Below are 21,228 nucleotides of genomic sequence, written 5' to 3'. Positions count from 1 at the left end.
GTCAGCCTCCACTTTGATCCAGCAGCCATCAACACTTCATTACTCTGTGGCCCGTCTTCCTCTTGCTGCCTCTTCACACAAATGGCCTTGTCCCTGCACTGCAGTGGGGGAGTTTACCTAGCATAGCATAGAGCACTCTCTCTCTCTCACACACACACACACACACAAACAATCGCCTTCTTGGGTTTACACAGATGCGCGCTGACGACCCTCTCTGACCTCTGAAAAATACTTGTACACATGCTTCAAGGACCATCAAAAGTTTCCAGTTAAAAAACCAAATGAGAGAAATTGAACTTTATTGTTGGCAAATTATGCCATGCTGATCCGATTAAGGCACCTCATGACGGCAATGAAAAGGGTTAGTTCTCATGTTTTGCTTCTATTTTTCTTAATTTTGTCAATTTTGAAAATTAGAAAATGTAAATACCATTTACAGCACAAATACTGTAATTTGGCATTTTTTTACTTACTTTGTGGGACTCAAGGGTATAATTAGCAGCTCATTTTTCTTTTCACTTTCTATAATATGATGCACTCTCTAAGCTGTCCTTCACACAAGAAGAGGACCTCATTTACTGTCTACTCTGTATTCGTACAGCAGAAAACACAAGAAAACATTTGGATTTCCTGGATTACCTATATCACAAATAACGAGAGTATATAGTCATTTCTGTGTCTGCTTATGTGGGTTTGTAAATGAGGAAGGGGAATATAATGAATGTCCAGACCAAATGTACTGCAGAAGCCTTATGAGTTAATGAGTGAGAGGATGAGTGGCAGCTCCATTATTTGCCTGTGTTATGGACTGTTTAATCAGCCCCATAGGAAGAACAAACAGAGAGGTATTTAGATTCACAAACAGAGACTCACACACATTCATACACACAAAGACTAATGTGCACGTGCACGTCAAGATCACTACCTAACTTCCTTTCTATCCCACACACACCTTGTATACTAGCCTGTCCAAAATCACCAGTTGTTTTATGAGTGAGTTCGGAAATACTGGACATAGCTGCAGCCGCCAGCAGACAGAGAGAAAGATGTGAGGAGGAAGAACAGGAATACAGGAAAGATGAGGGAAGGAGGTCAAAAAAGACAGGAGAGCGTAAAAGAGGGGAGATGAAAGATTAAGAACAAAAGAAGACAGTGGGAGTTTAAGAGAAATTGTCTTGTTCCATCAAAATGCCAACTACATACTAATTCTGACTATTCTATTTTCATGTCATATCTAGGTTGTAAGAACTCTAAGAACACAAAATCACTGACAAAATGGCCAAAAAGTTCTGCCAGTCTTTTGTGATAAAACACCAAAAGGAAAAGAGAAATGAGAAGAAATGTGGAGAAATCACTTCGATGGAAAAGAAATGGGAGAGCCAAGATGCTAGGATAGGGGGAGTGAATATGGTGTCATTGAAAGTGCAAAAGGAGGTGGGATGGGGGTGAGGGAGGAGTTAAAGGAATGCTGGGGTGATAGAGTCTGAATGCATAAAAACTCATTAAGAATTCAGTTTGCATCTCTTTTCTGTCTGTTTGTTGCCCCAACTTTCTGTCTCTCTTTTTGTTTCTCTTTCCATTTCTGCCTCTCTCACTTAATCTCTTTCATGAATACTGAACCATCTCTAAATAGCTGGCAAGACTCTTATCTTTACACCGTTCTCATTTACTGTGTCCTTTCTATGCCAATGCATGCTGACAACACAAAAACAACAATATAAATGCAACCTATACATGCACAAATTAAGTTTTAATGCTACGCCTATGACAGTGATGGACCAAATTGTAACAGTAAGTGTAAGTTGTAAGTTCAAGAGAAATGCAAAAAAATGTAAGGAGGGGAAAAGGGAGACCAAGAAAAAGAAAGAGAGTGAAAGATCTGCCCCTTCTCCTCCCTCAGGCTAGTCCTATTTAAAGTTGCCTTTTTTATTACCCCGCCACTGAACAGGACAGGCTTGTACAGTACAGGGCCTGCACAGACCCGTTCTCTTTTTTTGGGTCCATAGCATGAAAAAGGAAAGAGGGAGAGAAACAGAAGAGGGGGAATAAATAAATAAAGGTGCATTTGGACAAATGCATAGTGGCATGAGATGGAAAGAAACACAGCGAATGTGTTCTTTTCCCATCCTTGGCGAGGAGAAGGAAAACAGTCAGACCTATGGTAGACGGGCAACATTTTTAGCTTTCTAATAAATGGAGGGAGAAGCACAAACTGAACCCCTATTCAGACTAACTGCTGAGAGGACAGACAGGAAAAAAAAACTTGGCATGAGACAATGTTTCTCACACACAATGTGGTGAATGTCTCCTGACCGGAGCGAGCCCTGACGGATGACCTTTTCAGGGATACAACGCCTCTCAGCCCCCCTCACCCGCGGCTGGAACCACATGGAAAAACGGCACTGTGAAACCCTGCCCGCCACGCCTGAAGGTCCCTCTCCAGTCTGTGCGCTCATTTTGTCCTCAGTGTCATGAGGGGGACACGGACAAAGTCGCATGGATCACGACATTCCAGGAATAGCTGAATCAGCCCTATAATGTCTTTCTGCCATCGTCAATGTCTCTCCATCCATCCTCATCACTGTGATCACAGACAGAGCTCCTATTGAGGATAATAGACACCGACTGTCTGGCAGACGGAGAGACAGACAAGCTTGCATGCAGACAGGTCGTGCTGTATATCAGAGCTTGACTCTCTTACTGCTCTATGAGTCAGCATTTCTGACCATAAACCCTGTGCCCTGGATGCAGTGCCCTGTGCCCCACAATAGCCGCCTTGTCAGTGCAGCCTTACTGTCTCTACTCTACAACTAAAACAGAATGTCTGAAATCTTCCTGACCTGTGCCAGTGTGCCAAGGGGAAGGAGGCAGGAGCAGGCGGGGTTAGTATTTGTTTTATTACTCTGCTAGTCTATTAAGGCGACATCTTTAAAACCCTGCATGAGGAGAGAAAGCATTGTCCTAGTGCCCATGGCCGGGCAAGATCACAGTGAATAAAGAGAAGCGACAACAGAGTCTAGTGATAGACTTAAAGAGAAACACAAAGACAGTCAGAGTGTTCCAGGCTATCCTGTTTATCCCCCGGTTGTCTCTTACTCTTACAGAACAGAGCACATAACTCCCATACCGCCAAACAGAGCCATGCACCAGCTAACAGTCTGTAGTGTAAATACAGCAGAAATATGACTCAGCTCCAGCCATGGTGTCTCCTCTGATCCTGAACAGAAGGACATGTTTTCAAGTTACCGATGCCAACAAGCCTCCGAGAACAGTGCAACCCCCTTCAATCCCTCTCTCTTTCTCTTTGTCACCTTGTCTCCTCCAGGATCCCTGCTTCCAGAAAAGACAAAGGGCCAAACAAATAGAGAGCAGAGGAATAGCTGTGCAGTAGCCAGTGACACTGAGACATTCTCAAGGTACGGCAGACTGTTTTGACCTCTCTCTCTCTCTCTCTCTCTTACTGGCCAAGGAGGCTCGGAGGAGAGGGGTAGATTAAAATGAAGAGGAGCTGTAGAGGAAGTAAGGTAGGAAAGGAGCGTGAAAGAATGCAGGTTAACCCAACCTTGCTTCACATATGATTTACTTACCTGGTGAGAGGGAAAGTGGTGGAGATTTGTGTGTTTGTGGAACAAATGATGTGACTACGAATTTTGTGTTTGACCTTGTAATGCAGTAATGATTTGGACTGATTGTTGTGAATTGTCTATGGATATACTGTAGGCATGCTTTTTAGCAAGTCAACGAACTTGCAGACAATCTTTACTGTAGGAGTGTGTGTCTTACCTTAACGGTGCGGTGCTGCTTGCGGGAAGGGTGGCAGCGCATGTTGCTTGTGTTACAGCAGCCCGTGCAGCGCTTCACCTCCACACAGGGCGGCCATATCAGGAAGTTGGCAGACGTGGGATCCACCTGGCTCCTGGGGATCTCGTAGATCACCGTCCGCGTCTTACACACCGCAGGGACCGCCTCCTCTACTGAAAGAATGACAGGGAGAGGGAGGAGTTGAGTTAATGCGTTTGGTCTGCATGAGTGTTCAGTGACACATTTTCCGAATGCAAGCGTGTGCTGATGTATTGTTGTAATCCATCCTTTTCTCTCCCAGCTACTTCATGCATTCCTTCACTGCTCATTACTTGATGACTCACTTGATGTGGGAGCTGTTCGTCTTACCTCAGATCAAACCCAGCCTCCTTTAAGGCTGTTAAGAAGACAAGCTATCCAAAAAGCTGATCTCATATCAGCTAAGGAGCTTTGGGATCAAGTCGGTGAGACAAAAAGAGACTGTTCCTTTGTTCAGAGCCCTTACTGGTGTTAATACAGCGTGACTAGGCCAGAAAACCTTTATGTCTGCCAGTGGGAAATCTAATGATGGCCTTTGACCCTGTTGGCCATGGTGAAAAGAGGAAGTCAGTAAGCATTCACTTCAGATTTAATGCTCTGACAGGCACTCAAACCTAAAGATGTGACAGAGTGTACAGTAAGATACCATTATGTCGTAAAGATGTTATGTGCATCATGTACAGAACATGAGGGCTTTTGTGGACAGCTGCCAAAATGGTATACTGTATCATACACTTATGATACAGCACACATACATGAAATACAATCCGCCACTTCATCCTGCGTTGCTTTAAATGCTGCGCTGCTAGGAGAGATGTGAAGAACACGCAGCAAGTCTCACGCATCTCACAACGCACACACATTGCACACTACATGGTATTCTCCACACCTCGATCAGATATCGTACCACGTGGCGTTTTATGAAGAAATCTGACTGAGAGCCCAGGCGAGCTGCAACTTGAGCCCTGAATGCCTGGAATTTCCACGCTCAAGGATATATTTCTCTCCTGACGCGTGTCTTATATCTGCAAGCCTCTGGCCAATTAAAAGGCTTCATGTCAGACGTCCTCGTCAACCTCACACACCAGTCTCGTTTCTCATGATTCCTTGATTGCCATAAATACTGGGTAGACATCATCATTAGGGTTCCATTTATCCACAAAAAGCAGTATAAAAGCCACTAACTAAACTACGAGCTTTGTTTGAAATTAGTGTAAAGTGATCTGTTTCATCTCCTGGGAACACTTGTCAGGAGGGATATACAAGATAGAGGTTATTTTTAGGACATTATGACACTGTAATAAGTTGTGCCAAGTTGTGATGTATATAGTGCCAAATGTAATCATGATGCAACCTCTGAGCTGCACAGTGAAGTATATAGTATTCATTCAGTCTTACCGATGCTCCTCTTGCGTCGGCTGTGGAGCTGGGAGTTCTTCAGGTCATTGTAGTAACCATGACCTCTGGAGTAGTTCTTATGGTGGTTGTGGTGCTTGTGGTGCTTGGGCTCCTCAATAACATCGTTTCCCGTACCTCGTCAAAACAGAAGGGAGCCATATTAATAATGTCACACAGAGAAGAAGCAAACACAAAAAGCTTATTCAACCAATAAAGCAACTATGAGTCTGTTAACCATCGCTGCAGTTCAACAGTGTTGAATGACAGTGGTAGGTGGCTTGCTAGGCCTCACCAGAAGGCTGCATGGAAACAAACAATGTGTTGGTAAATCACACGACCACACGACCGCCTCTATTTCCTGAGGAGGCTGAGGTCCTTCAACATCTGCCGGACAATGCTGAAGATGTTCTATGAGTCTGTGGTGGCCAGTGCTATCCTGTATGCTGTTGCATGCTGGGGCAGCAGGTTAAAGGTAGCGGACGCAAACAGACTGAACAAACTGATCCGTAAGGCCAGTAACATTGTGGGGGTGGAGCTGGACTCTCTGGCAGTGGTGTCAGAGAGGAGGATGCTGGCCAAACTACACGCCATCTTGGACAGTGTCTCCCACCCGCCTCCATGACGTGCTGGCTAAACAAAGGAGCACCTTCAGCGGAAGACTCATCCCACCAAAAGCACCACAGAGCGCCACAGGAAGTCATTCCTGCCTGTGGCCATCAAACTATTTAACTCCTCCCTCTAAGGATTAGTCTGTTTGACCCTAGGTCACTAAACTGGTCATTGAGCATTACATCTCCGCCATAATTAATAATAATTGTGCAATATTCTGTTTACTCCTCAAGTGCAATATTAGTTTTCCCTTGTTAGTTTTTCTTATTTATTGTTACGGATATACCTCAATTACTCTCGACAGTACATGCACCTCCGCTTTTACTATTATTTATTACATAATTAGTGACATTGTATTTATACTGTACTTCACCATCTACCAGTAAACCCACTTGGTACTCGACACTTAGTTTATCTTCTTCTCCTGTTTATAGTGTATAATAATATCGTTTTCTCCTGTGTGCACTGACGTAAAGGCGAGCTACTGTAACAAAGAGTTTCCCTACGGGGATCAATAAAGTATTTCTGATTCTGATTCTGATAATGAGATGGTAACTTTCTATTGGCTTCTTGTGTTGTATGTAACACATGCTTTGATTCCCTGGAGGGCTTAGGGTTCCCTTCGACGTGCTGGCTGGCAGGCGGGGTGACTACTGATGATGTCACAAATTGAGGTAAACAGTCCCGAGTACACAGGGTACACGCATGAGGCACAGTTTTACACAGAACTCTTTGTAATTGCAAGCTTTGTGTGTCAGCCTCAGTCACTCATTTGACTGAACTTTCCCAGCAGGAATAAAGTATCTAGACGCAGGTGAGTCAGCATGCTCCTTCAGAAACAACCAGCTTTCACAGACACACAGGGAACTAGAGTGGTCATTTGACAGGTGGTACTCAGCCGCCATTATCCCTGCACCTAATTAGTGGTTTCGTGTCTCTCATTTACCTGAAAATGTTTGCTTTTTCAATCATTCTGTGGCTTGGAAAAGTACATGTTTTGTTATGCTGCAGTGGTAGCTTCTTAAAGCTCCCCAACTCCAGTTCAATATAGCCAGCTCAGCTTATTCACAGTCATGGTCATCTGATAAAGCTTGCTTGTTTTGGTCCCCACCCAGAATATGAGGTGGATTACAGAAGAGTGCCAGAGCAGCAATAAAACGATAAAGCTTGTTCGAAGGATACTGCCCTTTCCCAAGGAGCAGAGTCTGAGAGTGTTTGCTAAGTAGGTGGGTCTACCTGTCTGTAGGTACCGCACTCCCACCCACCTGGCTAATACAATCCTAGACCTGTATACTTATAACATAAACACACAACTCCCAACTACACAAACTCCTCTCATTATCCTCCATAACATGCTAAAACCTAATGTACACCAGCACAACAAATCTTAGCCACAGGCAAACACATTCCACTCATCCAGCTCCTTTGTGCTCTGACCAGAGTCATCTGAAAGGATTTCCTCAACCTATACGTGGTCCGCCTCTGGGATTGGTTGTTTATTTGCTTTTGGGTGCCTTCATTTCTCCAGGTCTGTCCCTCAGTGAGAGTGGAGGGAATTACATTCTAGCCTGTCGTGCAGTCAGTCAGACAGCCAGTGACCCAGAACCAAAGGTCCACAGAAAGGAAGTGTTGACTGTAGCTGAGGACTGGATTTATGCAAAGGGGTGAGCTATCAGTCTGTCAGGCCAGTATACCCACATACAGAGACACACATGAACATACTGTACATATGTCGCACACACTCTCCAGTGCATGACATATACATGGAAACATATACCTACACTGTCTGCACTGTCTGGTGGACTCATTGTGACAGCTGGCTGATTTTCCTACCTAACAACCTTTTAACACTGCGGGTCACTGACAGAACTCCCACTGTGCCTCCTCTCACTCTACTGTACCTATCCCTCTCTTCATCTCCTCCTGTCAGAAGAGGATTTTGTGTCAGAGCTGACAGGAGAAAGGGAGGGAGGACATAAGGTAGTCCTTCATAGACTGCAGAGTCCTCTTTTCAGCACAATAAAAGGACCTTTCTATTGTTTTTTTTCTTTACACTGAAAGGACGAACAAGGAAAATAGGGAAAGGAGGCAATCAGAGTGATCGGGCAGGTAGAAAAAAAAGGTAAAAAAAAATTGGTAAGAAGAGAAGGTGGAGACTGTGGAAGACTAGAGTGAGGGGTTTGCTCCTCTGCTGGTTCCAGGTGACTAAGAAGTAATAACACGCCCGGAGCCTTGTCAAACTGAGACAAGAAAAAAGAGGACAGGAGACAGTCTCTCGCAATGAATCAGGCTTTCATGACTCGCAAATTACTCCCTCCATTAGCTGAGGGCCTCGGCTCCCTCCCTTTACTCCTCCTCTTCTCTTTCGTTCTCCCTCTACTTGTACAAATAGCCAACATGTTGTTGACTTGTAATAAGTGCCTCCACAATTCTTTCCTCCTTGTTTCTTTATTGTCAACAGTTACATGGCTGAGTTGACAAAGTATTAGTTTAGGTCATACGGGAAAAAGGTCCTCCCCGGGGGTGTGAAAGCAGGTAGGAAGCCCAATAACTTGTTTTTGAAGCACTGCAGGTTCATAGGAAGTGCTGCCAACTGTGCCGGAGGTAAACACACTGCCAGCTTGTCAGAAACAAAGCAGATTGAACAACAAATGGCGTCCTTTTGAGTGAAGTATAGCAGGAATATAACCTCCCGAATCCTCCTTCCTCCACCTCTGCCCCATGCCAAGAGTCAGGTTCCCTTTTCTGTCAAAGTCCTTCACTGAGAGAGATAAGAGCAGGCAGGCCGGGGGCCGCCTAAGGAGGGAGACAGGTATAGAGAACAGGAAAAGCGAGGAGAGAGGAGCACCTCAGGGGCCAGACAGCCATCTGCAGACTTCAGCGGGGTCATGTCATCTGTCAGTCAGAGCTGAAGACACCATCTTCGCAGGACGTGTGCACATAGACACACAAAAACAAATGCAAGCCTGCACTGAGCAAAGTGGCACTAAATGAAACACACAGCCGCTAGATAAGCCCTGCAGGCCTTCCCAGTGATCCTTTCACACAGGCTGAATTATATAGTCATCCATCCAGTGACAGAGATCTCAGATAATGACAACTAAGTGCTGCACAGGGGTAAAACAACACCACAAACATAGCCTAGTTTAATAAAATGCTAAAACAAAATAATCAAAAATGTCCTAGATGTGCCCTTCAAAACACAACATCAGTCCTTAGATCTTTCAGGTGTCATTGTGCAAAGGTTTCAACAAACACCTCATATAAGTCTTTCCTTTCTTCTTCCCTGGTTGACATGCTATGCCATGTACAGTTCAGCCTACACTGGTAGCTTTACTGTCCTGGCTATCCGCAACAAAAGCTCTGAAAATACCCCTCTGGCTGGCGTCAAAGGTCTTTTAATGGGCTGGCCTGAGCCGCAAAGCTTGCCCTCAGACAGATTTATGTCCTCGTAATAATAATCAGCCTACTACTGTTACCCTGCAAAACATTCCTCTGTTTGAAGAAAGATGTGTTAATTCAATTATAAACACCTCTTCTCATGCTAGAGGCACTCCGGGGGTTCTATTCTGGGCTCAGCGTAAAGTGGGGTGATCACTGTTGTAGAGTAAAGTTTGGTTTGATTGTGAATTAATGTATTAAACATACTAATGATGTGATTAGTCCTAATTGATACGTCCATCAGAAAAGCAATCGTGTGGTTATAGAGATGAATACTTAAGACTTGAGTGAAAGACCAGTCCTAATGTTGCTTTGCTGATTATACGTTTTGAGGTAACTAATGAGCTATGACCAGTGGGGTAGCTTACATCATTATTATTATATCATTTGGGACTGTTAAAGCAAATTTAGTAATTACCTATTTCCATCAACAAATCTTTAGGGGAGAGCCCTGAATTTGATATATGGCCAGAGCCTGTGTAAATAGAGGCTCATGTAAAGGCAAACAGCTTCTTCACCCCTGTAACTTAATCTAAGAGAGTCTGAGACAGACCGGTCCCCCACCACAGAAGAAGCAGCACCTCCAAGAACCTGAAGCTAAAGAGACCTGCCTGACCTGCGAGCTGCTGTCTCTGTTTACAGGGCAACATATGTGGCCATCTGGTTGCTATAAAGCCAGTTTATTGCAGCAGCTGAAAGAATATGCACAAAAAAATTCCTGCCAGTGAAAGTCCATCTTTGTCACATGTGTACAGTAGACGCACCTATCGCAGTTACTGCATTATCACGCACGCCAGGGCTGCACTTGGCAGCTCACCCTGGGTGCGCAGGTCCCTCAGCAATTTCCTGTACAGGCTGTAGTCATGGGCATGTCTTTGGAGTTGAGTTCAGGAGTCATAACTTCACTGATTGCCTGCTGAATATAATTTGCAGAATGTGCCAAATCAACAGGTATGCCTGTTTGTTCACTAAATCCACTAAATCTGCAGGATTGGCATCTTATTTAATCAAATGTCACTCAAACATCAGCTTTTCCCTATGTCAGCTATTAGGCACATGTGGATTCATGAATGATGGCAGCATATTATCAGTGGTTTCTGTGATTAATTACAACAAAACATTCACCTATCCATCTAGCAAAGGTACTGAACATATTGCGGTTTTAAAGGACCACAAGGGCTTCACAGTCATGTTTATTTTAGATATGACCTTTGAATGAATTTATGTAATAGTTATTTGGCTTGATCCTTAAGCCATCACATGTTGTCTCACTAAGGCAAAAATATATGGAAAGTCCCCATACCAGGTAATATTCAGGTGACTACCAAAGAAGGCTATTTTTAAAGGTGGTTCTACAACAGAGCATCATTTTACAGCTAATAAAGACATACTGCTGATGTAATCATGGAGCAGCTGTTTCTAGCACCACCCTTTACTACATGTCGTTACATCAACAATAGCAGTCACACATGTAAACAACATCTAGGGCATCAGGATTAAAAGTGTAACTCGGGTCTGTTGATAAAATTATCAAGAGGCAGAATTTACCTACGGAGTCAATGTCCAACAGCCGCTGGAGGTCGCTGATGCTGTGGATTTCACTGTGGGACAGTCTGTCTAACAGCTCCTGGGGAAACTCCACTTCCTTTACGGGGAGGCAAAGAAATCAAACAAGAGATGAAGGTTAGTGATGAGTCGGGTCAGTGGTAAAAAGTTTGCGTAATTCTTTCTCTGTATAAATAAATGTGCTGGGTTTAAACAACCAACAGGAAGATCACTGCTAGAACAATTCTGCAACTATGTGCCAACTACAGCGAGCAGATCTGCCGCCCCATCGCCATAGCCTACATTCCCCTCACACATGGAGAGAAGGTGGTGCCGAACCCCCTTGAGAAATTATGCAATTTAAGTAAGCTATGCTTTTCAAAAGGAGAATGCCTGGAGGATAATATATCAGACATTTGTATTGCGATCTTGTGGTTAGTTCGGCACCCAAATGATTCTAGTATATGCACTATGCAATATCAGCACTATAAAATATCTATTTTTTAAAACATCGGCATTCCTGTACCCGACATGTGGGACAATAACTTAATTGTGATCATAAAAATTGAAATTGTGTCACTATAACTACTGCTTTGCGTATTAATTAGATGCTGAATTAATAAATAGATCCCAGTTAGCCCCAAAACAACTTGAATTGTTGCTTTACTAATCTTGTTCCTCTGCGGATAAGTGAAACATCGCTAAACCGTGTGTTTTCTAAAATAATTTGGAACGAATCTACTACGAATCGGGGCGACGTCTGCCCGTGTGAATGGCAGCTCGCCACACTTTGCACTTGTTGCGGTCTTGTGAGCACCTCAAGTTGAGCAAACCGCGCAGCCTTACAGGAACAGTGGCTATTTATATCGCCCGGAGCGGTTCCCATGAAAGCGCTTAGCCCAACCAAAACGTTTGCCCACTTGGCTCAGGCTGCAAACAGATTTGGCACAAAAGCCAAAAATAACTGCGATATGTCCAAGTGCAGACGCGATGTTGGGTCTCAAAAGCGCGCAGACCCTCATGGTAACTGGACTTGATATTGGAGTTGTTTTTTCACTCTCGAAAAATTAATTGACATATTCACACTGTTCTTAAAATAACCTCACAACCCTTTTTATTTTCTGAGAAAAGACAGTTTGGATCGGTCATAGGTTCATTCAAATTAAGAATTGCTTTACATTATGTAGCCTAGGCTACGTGCTCATAACCGTATCTTCTAGCCTAATTGCAGGCTTGAAAACTTTGAGTTATTGCTCTGTAGTTTTCTTTCTCTGGGCATCAAGTTGTGGTGTAGTGTGTAGCTGTTGGAGAAATGCGCGCTCTGCGGGCACTTTGCACCCTCACAGGAATAAAACCCCGCAGCACTGTGTGGGCTATGACATGGGACCAGAGGGACACAGTCTATCCAGTCCCCTACTTCTCTGTCCGGTAACTTTACCTCAGAGGTGGCCAGCAGCAGGTACGTCGTCCACAGCAGGAAGTAACAAAGTGCGGCTCTCATCTCCCTTTAATTTAGATTTAACCCCAAACAAGAAAAAGGTGCTATTCTGTAGGAGCCGCAGAATCGCTCCTGGCCCCACAGGATCCACAACCATCCCCTCGGGGAGAGAAACCGGAGTGTCAGAGCTGCTCAGCGGGGTTAGTCACTCTCCCTTGCTGCACTGCTTGTAACTGTGCTGAAGAGGCTGGAAGTTGACTCTTGTTATTCACATTGGACTGCGTCCTCTTGAACAAGCGCTGTGCGGCAGCTCGACATAGCTCCTCAGGCGCAAATGGGACAATCCCAGGATACAAGTCTGACGCGCATTGCACTTGTCCTTCACCCTCTAACAAATAGGCTTCAAACTTCAGCCCAGTTTACTGAAATATCAAACAAGAAACGCAGCTGTTAGAATTATACAGAATTAAGACGCACGACTGTTTTCTCTATGACAGTATTTAAGAGTCCTAAAATATTATAATCCAAACAAGCAGATCCTCTCAGCAAATCACTAGGGAGAAAGTTGTCCGTGTTGTGCGATCCAGAGCCTGTCTTGCAGCAGTCTGCACGGGTCCTTGGCTGTGTGGGACTCTGAAGTGAATGGAGTCAGAGCGCCTCTGAGCCGCTGGATATAGAGAGCCAGCAGCTCCGTGCCCGTTGCGCCTCCCCTCGCGTTTCGGTGATCGTGCATCTATTCAGCGAGGGGAGCTGGTTGGCTGGTTGGATGACTTAAGACTCAAGAGCATGTCCCCATCCCCCCTCAGCCCGCGTGTGCGTGTATATGCCCTTCAGCAGAGAGCCCATTCAGAGATTCAGGCTGTAATCGATATTGATTATCACTGATTGGAAAGGATGCAAAATTGACCAGTAACTATGGACAAACTGAAACAAAAAGGATGAGGATGCTGATGAAGACGATGAGATACTGTTCTCACCCTTCATTGTTAACAATTAGAGCAGTGATTGAATAACAAATTAGAGGCAGATGACGTCAACAATAAATAAATGTATATTAAATCATTCAGGATGTAATCAAATTAGGACAAAAAAGACAAAAATGTCAAACGATGATGATCATTATCATGGTAGTGATGATGGTGATGACTCATGATGTCTCGTGATGATGCAAGCTCACAAGCTCTCTTTATGCATTTGAGTTTAAGGCAGAATAATCAATTTATGTATTATCCCTGGACATCTAGTACTTATTAGCACAAAGAAATATGTTTTTTAAAAAAGTAAATATATCAAAAAGCAAGAAAAATGGTAAGGATGATGAGATGATGACAATGACCCAATACTGTCTTTAACCATTTAACACCCATGTGTGTGGACATGATTTTGGGACACAGGAAGCAACTAGTTTACAGCAGGTTAACAACAGACTGGTCTTAACTTGTTGTGAGGAAGCTGAAGGCCGTGGGCTGCTGTGCGCTGCTGTGCTGGGAGGTCTGGGAGAAGAGCCTGAGGGCCCAATAAACGAGACATACCTACGGGAGCAGAGGCACAGACAGAGACAGCGTGCACACACATTATCAGCCAGAGGTGACAATCAGCAGGGAGCTATTTGTCAGCCAACCAGGTGGTCTTCCCTCCACCTTGTCCATTCAACTGGATTGCATAGCACAAGGCCAGCCTGAGGGCACTGTGGCTGGAAACACTGCATGGAGAAAGCTCAGCAGCAGCTGGTGGAGTAATTAATGTAACTATTTTAATAGGCCCATTAAGTTCATTTTAGGATGGTACCAGTGCTGTAAAATGAATGTAAGATTTTTTATAATAAATGTCCCTCTGCTAAAGCAATTTATGTGACACGTTGCTCCCATTGAAATCTCTTTTTTGTGCTGCATTGCACTAATGGTTCATTCCTCAGTTTAACATTGCATGAGTATTAAAGTATGTGATGCTATGGCAAAATGACTAATACTGGCCGGTGACCGGCAGGTTTATCATCATTAGGTTCATGGTATGCAACAGTCCCACCGTGTCAGCCTCCCTGCCTGGATGTACCCTCTCATTGAAATGCATGAATCATGTTTCTTGTAGGTGTACTTTGCGCATCATGGTGGGAAACTGGGAGTCAGAGGAAGAGGTGAGAGAGCAGGCCACACAGTAGGAGAGAGTGATTGTTTTTTGTGTAAGGTGAAGAAGTGAGTAAAAGGAAAAACTAGTAGGTGAGGATGATGCGTTGCCGTCTCTCTCTTTCTTTCATTTTAGTGTGTCCTTTGTGTTTAGATGATTGTGTTTATAAATGGTGCTTTAAACTAGATTATAAAATATCTTAAATTTGAGCTTGAGACACAGAAGAGTGATGCACATGTAACATGGAGAGGATGTTAGAAGTGGTGAGAGGAAGATAAAAAGAAAACATTTACACAAGGGGGGAAAGACTAACTGAACTGAGCAAAAGAGAGAAAAGAATATTGGACCCACATTTTAGGGGGAGAAGAATAAATTAAAATAACAATCTCTCTTTCTCTCTCCCTCCTTCTTTTCTGCATAAGCTATTAGGCAACATGTTTACTGGCAACTAAGGTCTGTGTACCTAACAACATTAACCCCATTAAATTGTTTTATAGATGCTGGTGCACAGTAAATCTAGCCATAAAGACGCTGCGGAGAGGACGTTCGCTGAATGAGGTGATGACTCCCGTTTCCCCCCAAGGACACACATAGTTCCCAGTGAGAGAAGTGTAGGAAAAACGAGGGAAATCTTCTAAGAATGTAGTGGATATGAGCTGCATTGCCTTTAGGGGATTGGAGTGTGCCTCTTAGTCTGGATAAAGTCTGTGTTCTTATCATCTCTTTCCATTATTTGAGGAGTCTTGACCTTGTGAGCCCAAATATCTTGGCACAGGAAGGTTTTATTTTGGGGCAAATTGTAATTTCAGATTCAGATCTCTTTTATAGTCAGAATAAACTAATGAAGATGGAGATTAAGGAGAAAGAAAATGAGGCAAGTTCACAGATTACTTTTTAATTAAGACATTGGACAGAAAGGAGGTAAAGCATGATTATGGAAATCTATTTGTCCTATGTTATATATAGCACTTGTCTGGACTTTTCATTAGGCATCCTCCCATCTATAGTACTTTGGAATACACTGCTATATCATTTGGTCTGGTTTATTGATAAAATCCTAATATACTTATAAAGCAAAAAATACCAGACTGGGTGATAAAACGATAAAGGCCTAGACTTATTTCCATTATTGTCCCTGCTCTTTCACACTCCACCAACCTTTAACAAGATACTGTATATACAGGCGTTTAATCATTATCCCTGACCTAATGAAGACCCTGTGAGGTTTTAAACCATCAACATGCCCAAATAAATAAAGGCCTTAAATATAACCTTCTCCTTGCTTTGCAAAAGACTCAGTACAGTAAGTGTTATAACATACACATAATCCATAACACAATCTCTCGATCCCAGTGCAGCTGAACTCTGACCCTGCAAAGAAAGCCAAGAATCGCACACTTCAGTGCGCTGGGTAACCATAAAAATATAGCAGAGCTGACAATAGAAACTCAATATATACTGATAGCAGCGTATTCACGCCGGTTATGATACCTGCAACTGTTACATTTCCTTTCCAATGAAAGCTATTACATATTTTCCACTGGGCATCTCCACCTCATAATGTTAAAGATCGAGTGGATTACAGAGTGGATTGCCTTGCAACAGAGAAACAAACACAGATCTTAACCTGGTGTCTCCCCCTGATATGGTGTCATATCACGAGCATGCATGAGTCACGGACACAAGGAGCAGGTCCTTTACAGACTACCGAGTGATCTCCTCCCTCCTCCTCAGGGCAGAAATAGGCTCCGCTAACTAAAGCCCTAACTAGCTCATCAATGTCTATGATGACAAAGTTTATTCCATTAGTGGGTTGTGTGTTGATGTTTTTAGTGTGGAGCTGTGTTATTTGACACAAACTTGTGTCTTGTAATAGGCCCATTAGAAACAGTGGTAACATTTATGGTTGGGTTACTCATGTACACACAGACACACAGGTAAGTAATTCAGGTGAAATTTCCCAGGAGCAAAGGTACATTCCAGAGGCTGGTAGCGATATAGATTGGACTTGGAAATTATCCAGAGCAGAGTGCATATCCAGGGCAACCTCTACACACATAAATAAGCAGCCGCATACACAAGTTCACACTGAGAAAGACTCAAACACACACTCTTACTGCTTGTTCAACTGAATATTAAGCAGTGCAGGCCAAGTACAGCAGCCATACTTACAACTTACAACTGGTCCTAGACACAGCTGCTCTTTTATACACACAATTACTGGCAGCCATTTATAGGCCTTCATCTCTCTAACATGCATAGCAACCTAAATGAAGTGCTCTGTGGGGCCTCCCAGCACCCCTCTGGACCCCTTTTCCTTTAAGGCACTATAGGTGTGCAGGCATTCAGGGGACACGATACCCAACTGCTCTTTCATAAGTCACAACTGCATAGTCAAGTCCAACTCTGGGATCAAAAATTACTCCACATGCACACATAAATGCACAAAGCTGGTGGTACATGGTATTTAAGGCAAACTTCCAGCTGCAACACATTATACATTACAGCAGCACACTCATGTTGTTAAGGGACCGCGGCATCCTCTGTGTGATCTCCTGATCTGTCAAACTGCGGTCTGCTCTTGTCTTAACTCTGCCTTGACTTTTTCACTCTATACTCCTCCATGAAAGCCATCCTTAGAAAGCTAGAAATAGGTGTTCAGTGTGAAGAAAAAATGACACCAATGAGAGAAAATAACTGGAAACACGCTGGAAGAAAGTGTGGAAGAGTGTGTGTTTGTATGTGTGTGTTTTTGCACATTCCGTGCAGCCTCAGCATCCAGTTCCTGCGGGTTTGGGGGTTGTTTATGTCAGAGATGGACTCCTAGCCACAGCCTCCGACTACAACACTGCAGAGGAAGCAGCAAACAGCAAGCCTCAGCTCCAGATGTTGAAAGGAAATCCCATTTAGAAACACAAAATCAGACTTGGAGCTCAGGTATGAACAGATCCACACATGCATTCTCTCATAAACTCACACATAGACTGTATATGTGGGAATCTACACTGAACACACACACACCTGTGCACTAACACTTACACACCTGCACTCAAATGGACAGTCCTTACATGCAGTTCCCTGTTCTCCCAGCTCCTTTTCCCCTTAAAACACTGCCTCTTTATTCTCTATGAACAAAAAAAAAAAACACTCTCTCTTTCTGCACACACACACACACACACACACACACACACACACACACACACAGAAAACAGGGGACTTCCAGCCACTGAGAAATAGCAGCGTAATTGCCGGTGCTCTGTTGTCTATCAAGACCTGACCTTTTCAACATGTGTGTGTCATATTGGGAGCAGTTGGAACCGGCGAGGAGGAAGACAGGGGTCTCCCCAGCTCTGTGGTGGTCTGACCCAACCTCCCCCTCCTTTCTCCATTCCAACTCCCACAAAACTATGGGAACTCCCAATGCGTCCCTATGTTCTGTGGGTTCGGAGGCTAGGAAGGGAGGACGCGACATACCCACAAATCAGACTCTTGGCAGGGGGACATCAAAGGCGGAACAAGACGATGTGGAAAGGACAGGGGGAGACAGAGCTGCCCTGTCTCACTGCGGTCCCAAGGGGATGGAGGAAAATTCGAGGTCTACGTGTAGAGCCCAGACATTATAGTGGCACAAATGTAAGCTTTCTGTTGGTGCCAGTGGGAAAATAGCTGACTAGTATTGCCTTACATGAATCTGGCCTTGAAATAAGGACATTAAAGAATGAAACATATACAGAGACATACTCATAATAAACATATGAGAGTTTATAGGATTATGCATCAATGGTAAGCGGAAAGAAATGGTTTTGACTAGCAAAGAAGTCATCCAAACAAATAGCAAGAAACTAATATCAAGAGTGTAAAAGTAGATGTGGGGTCCACGAGAGAGCCTTATATGAAATCTAATCAAAAAACATATCATAAGCAAAATGGACCACTCACAGGCCTAATGACAAGTCGACTTTATGTTGCTACATGACAGAAAAGCTCAGCTCTCAGTGAGGGCACACAAAGCTGTCCTCAGAAATGTATTAGGAGCCTATAAGCCGATAATTACACCAATTGGCATGTCGGATGGGGCTTTCACTTGGTTATTTACCCTTCCCTCTCCCCTTGTCTTTCACTAGTCATAGGCCACCCTGCTGATGGTGTAGGGACCATGAGATGGGGGAACTAGTGGTGGCCGTGATGATGGTAGCGGTGATGTGCATGTGGGAGGGGGCAGGGTTCTGTATCAGGGGGATTAAGGAGAGATTTCTCTGCTTGAATCGAGTGACATTAGCTATCCGGGACATAGATGAAGAGGAAAGACTTGGATGGAAGGAGGAGGAGAGAGGGAGTAAGGACGAGGAAGGGTTGCAAGGGCTTGAAGGGAAAGACACCACTAAAAGAAAACCCCTGGTTTAAAGGGTGATTAAGACCAGTTAGAGAATCCACTTTGGTGCACCTGGTTACTCATCGCTTTATCATGTGCCATCAGCCCCAGGGCCCAATACAGCTTGAGGTATACTATGACATAGAGCAAGGCCCTGAATTGTTTGAGATTGTCCTCAACACATGCAGCACCATTCCTATAGCAACCACACACCTAACTGAGCCATGAAAACACTTAACCTCCAGGAGAGAAGCCCTATCCAGTTTATGGGCCGTACCGTGATGCTGTTTCGCACGCATCGTGGTAACGATTAACGCTGGTAAATGTGAGCCCCCTACCCCAACGAGCTCCCAGCTATCTCCTCTGGAAACAGCACTATAGCTGTTTTAAAAAAATAATTACAGCAGGTTTTTGGCTCTTTTATTGTAGCTGTTGTTATTATTGGAGGCCATAAAAGCAGTACCAGATTCAGCACTGAAGGATGTTTGTCAGCAAGTGAGAGAGAGAGAAAGAGAGGGAAAAAATGAGAAGACAGGGTGGAGTTAGCAAGAGCCCCATTCCTTTTTTCCTGGTATTCTTGCCTTTGTTTGATAGTCAAGAATAGAAAGTAACAAGAAAAAGGGGAAAACGTTCCTGCCAGAATTGAACCAAACATGTCACCCCCAACAACAACACGTCCCCGTCTGGTCCTCAAGGAAGCCCCTAAAGCCCCATACTTGTTTGACCTCAAGTAATGCATGCCCTGTATCAAGGAATGACACAATGGGCAATGTTTGCATGCATGCACATGTGTGTGCGTATGTGCTTACAGTACACAGAGATTTGTTGTAGGATATATCACTCAAATTAGAAAAATTAAAAAACTAATTTTTTGGTCCCCAAGCCTTTGATGCCAGCCCACACTGTCATTATGCTACATAGACCAGAACCATAATAACACCTCTCCTAACTCCTCCTCTCCCAGGACTCAAGATGAAGTGTCAAAATCCCAAGGCAGAGGGAGATCACAACAAACTGATTATCAACAGGAAGTGGCTCCATTATGGGCTTAAAGATAGGAGAGAGTGCTCTCTGGTTACAGCACTCACTCAAATCCACACATTCCTGCAGGGTTTAGGGAGAGCCGGGTCACTCCTGTGGACTCTGCTCCCCAGCCACTGCCTCAGCCCAGGGGCATTGCTGAGGGTACAGCTGGGACGTTGAAGGGATTTGGGGGTCCTTGAAGAGGGGCGGGAGGGTTGTGGATGTGTAGGGTGGCCTAATAATCAGGAGAAACTTGACAGCCCTTGTCTTGTGACTTTGCACACCTGCAGTGAGTGGCTGTGTTATTGGGATGAGGTGAATCTTCTTGGATGCAAGGGTAGACTTAGTGAAGCTCTCACATCTAATACCCTAATACACCGACAACATGTTCATTCCTGGGGAAGATGCCAAATCTTATCCTGATACTGAAGAATGTCAATACACCCAGTCCAATTTTGAGCATCACATCTCAAAAGCTGACTGATTTAGAAACATGAGATGCTTTAAGTACAGGATTCTGAGTCTGGAGCAAATCATCTAAAATGTCTAAAAGCCAAAGATTAATTAACAATGAGACCATTTCCTAAACAGTCCAACGGGGACTTTTCATTTCATTGCATTCCTTCATCTTCCTAATGTGATTAGAACAGAGTTACAACTACTTTTATGTTCTGCACTCAAAACCCTAACGATTCCTCAGAGAGTAGGAGACACTGCAAAAAAAGGAACAATTGAGACATTTGCTGAGCTGCCTCCCCAGGGAGAGAAGTCAGAGTCAAAGTGAAGAGATGGATTGTGCTGGGTCGGGATAATCGTGGGCAGGAGATTGCAGAGTCATGTGCATGATGGAATATCTCACTCACAAAAATGCTACTGACCCATTTTTTTTCCCTGGAGCATGCAGAATATTGGGAGAACATTTCAGTCTTTTGTTTGTTTTTTCTACACGTCGTTTGGAGGCGAGTCACCAAGGCTCCGTTGGCTGGGAATAGCTTTGAAACTGAGGCCAAAATTGAGGCGAGTCAGGGAGGCCTGATCTCAGTGTTGGTAAATGTATACATGTGAATTATTTACTTGTCGTCCAGCAGGAAATGAGGAACGATAACAAGCTTGGGAAAGAAAAGCAGAAAAACAAACAGATGGTATCTCATCCCCTCGTTCATTTCTTGCTTTTTCTCTTTCTCCTTTCTTTTCTCTGAAGCAGTCGGCTGTGTCCTACTGAGGAAAAAACGACAAAGGTCGTGTCACTTTGAAGACAGCGGCAGGAAGAGGACATAATTTCAAAGTAAATCATTTCAATTACTTAAGAGTTGGCGCATGAATGTTACTTTTAGTAGAAAGGTGGTGGCCTTGTTAAAGGGGAACTGCATAGATTTTACACATCCAAGTCTGTTTACAGGTGTTAGGGAGCTGCACAAAATCTGATAAATTTCGTCAA

The 21,228-nt window shown here is 44.0% G+C and overlaps 1 protein-coding gene and 1 long non-coding RNA gene across 5 annotated transcripts in view; one reads left to right on the top strand and one right to left on the bottom strand.

Moving 5' to 3' along the window:
- pdgfab (platelet-derived growth factor alpha polypeptide b) overlaps positions 1-12,968 on the bottom strand; it is a 21,140-nt gene extending 8,172 nt beyond the window's left edge. The window contains exons 1-4 of one of the 3 annotated variants that reach the window (XR_006376177.1): positions 12,272-12,968; positions 10,837-10,933; positions 5,239-5,373; positions 3,784-3,971 (exon numbers count right to left, since the gene is read on the bottom strand). Coding sequence is in view for 1 of the 3 variants with exons in the window: in XM_044181142.1 (XP_044037077.1) it covers positions 3,784-3,974; positions 5,239-5,373; positions 10,837-10,933; positions 12,272-12,334 (486 nt within the window). In the remaining 2 variants the exon portion in view is untranslated. Of the gene's footprint in view, positions 1-3,783; positions 3,975-5,238; positions 5,374-10,836; positions 10,934-12,271 lie in introns of all 3 variants that reach the window. The other 2 variants (XR_006376176.1, XM_044181142.1) reach the window with 2 other exon arrangements.
- On the top strand, positions 10,906-21,228 carry LOC122868817. Of its 2 annotated transcripts, XR_006376179.1 has the most exons (4): positions 10,906-10,971; positions 14,360-14,405; positions 14,893-20,837; positions 20,992-21,228. It is a non-coding gene; the product is annotated as an uncharacterized LOC122868817 (long non-coding RNA). The 2 variants fall into 2 exon arrangements; XR_006376178.1 differs by lacking the exon at positions 20,992-21,228 and having other exon boundaries at positions 14,893-20,980.

The sequence above is a fragment of the Siniperca chuatsi genome, linkage group LG21 (genome assembly GCF_020085105.1).
Source record: "Siniperca chuatsi isolate FFG_IHB_CAS linkage group LG21, ASM2008510v1, whole genome shotgun sequence".
NCBI lineage: Eukaryota > Metazoa > Chordata > Actinopteri > Centrarchiformes > Sinipercidae > Siniperca > Siniperca chuatsi.
Note: the sequence above shows the minus strand (reverse complement) of the source record. Positions and strands in the feature narration are given on the sequence as shown.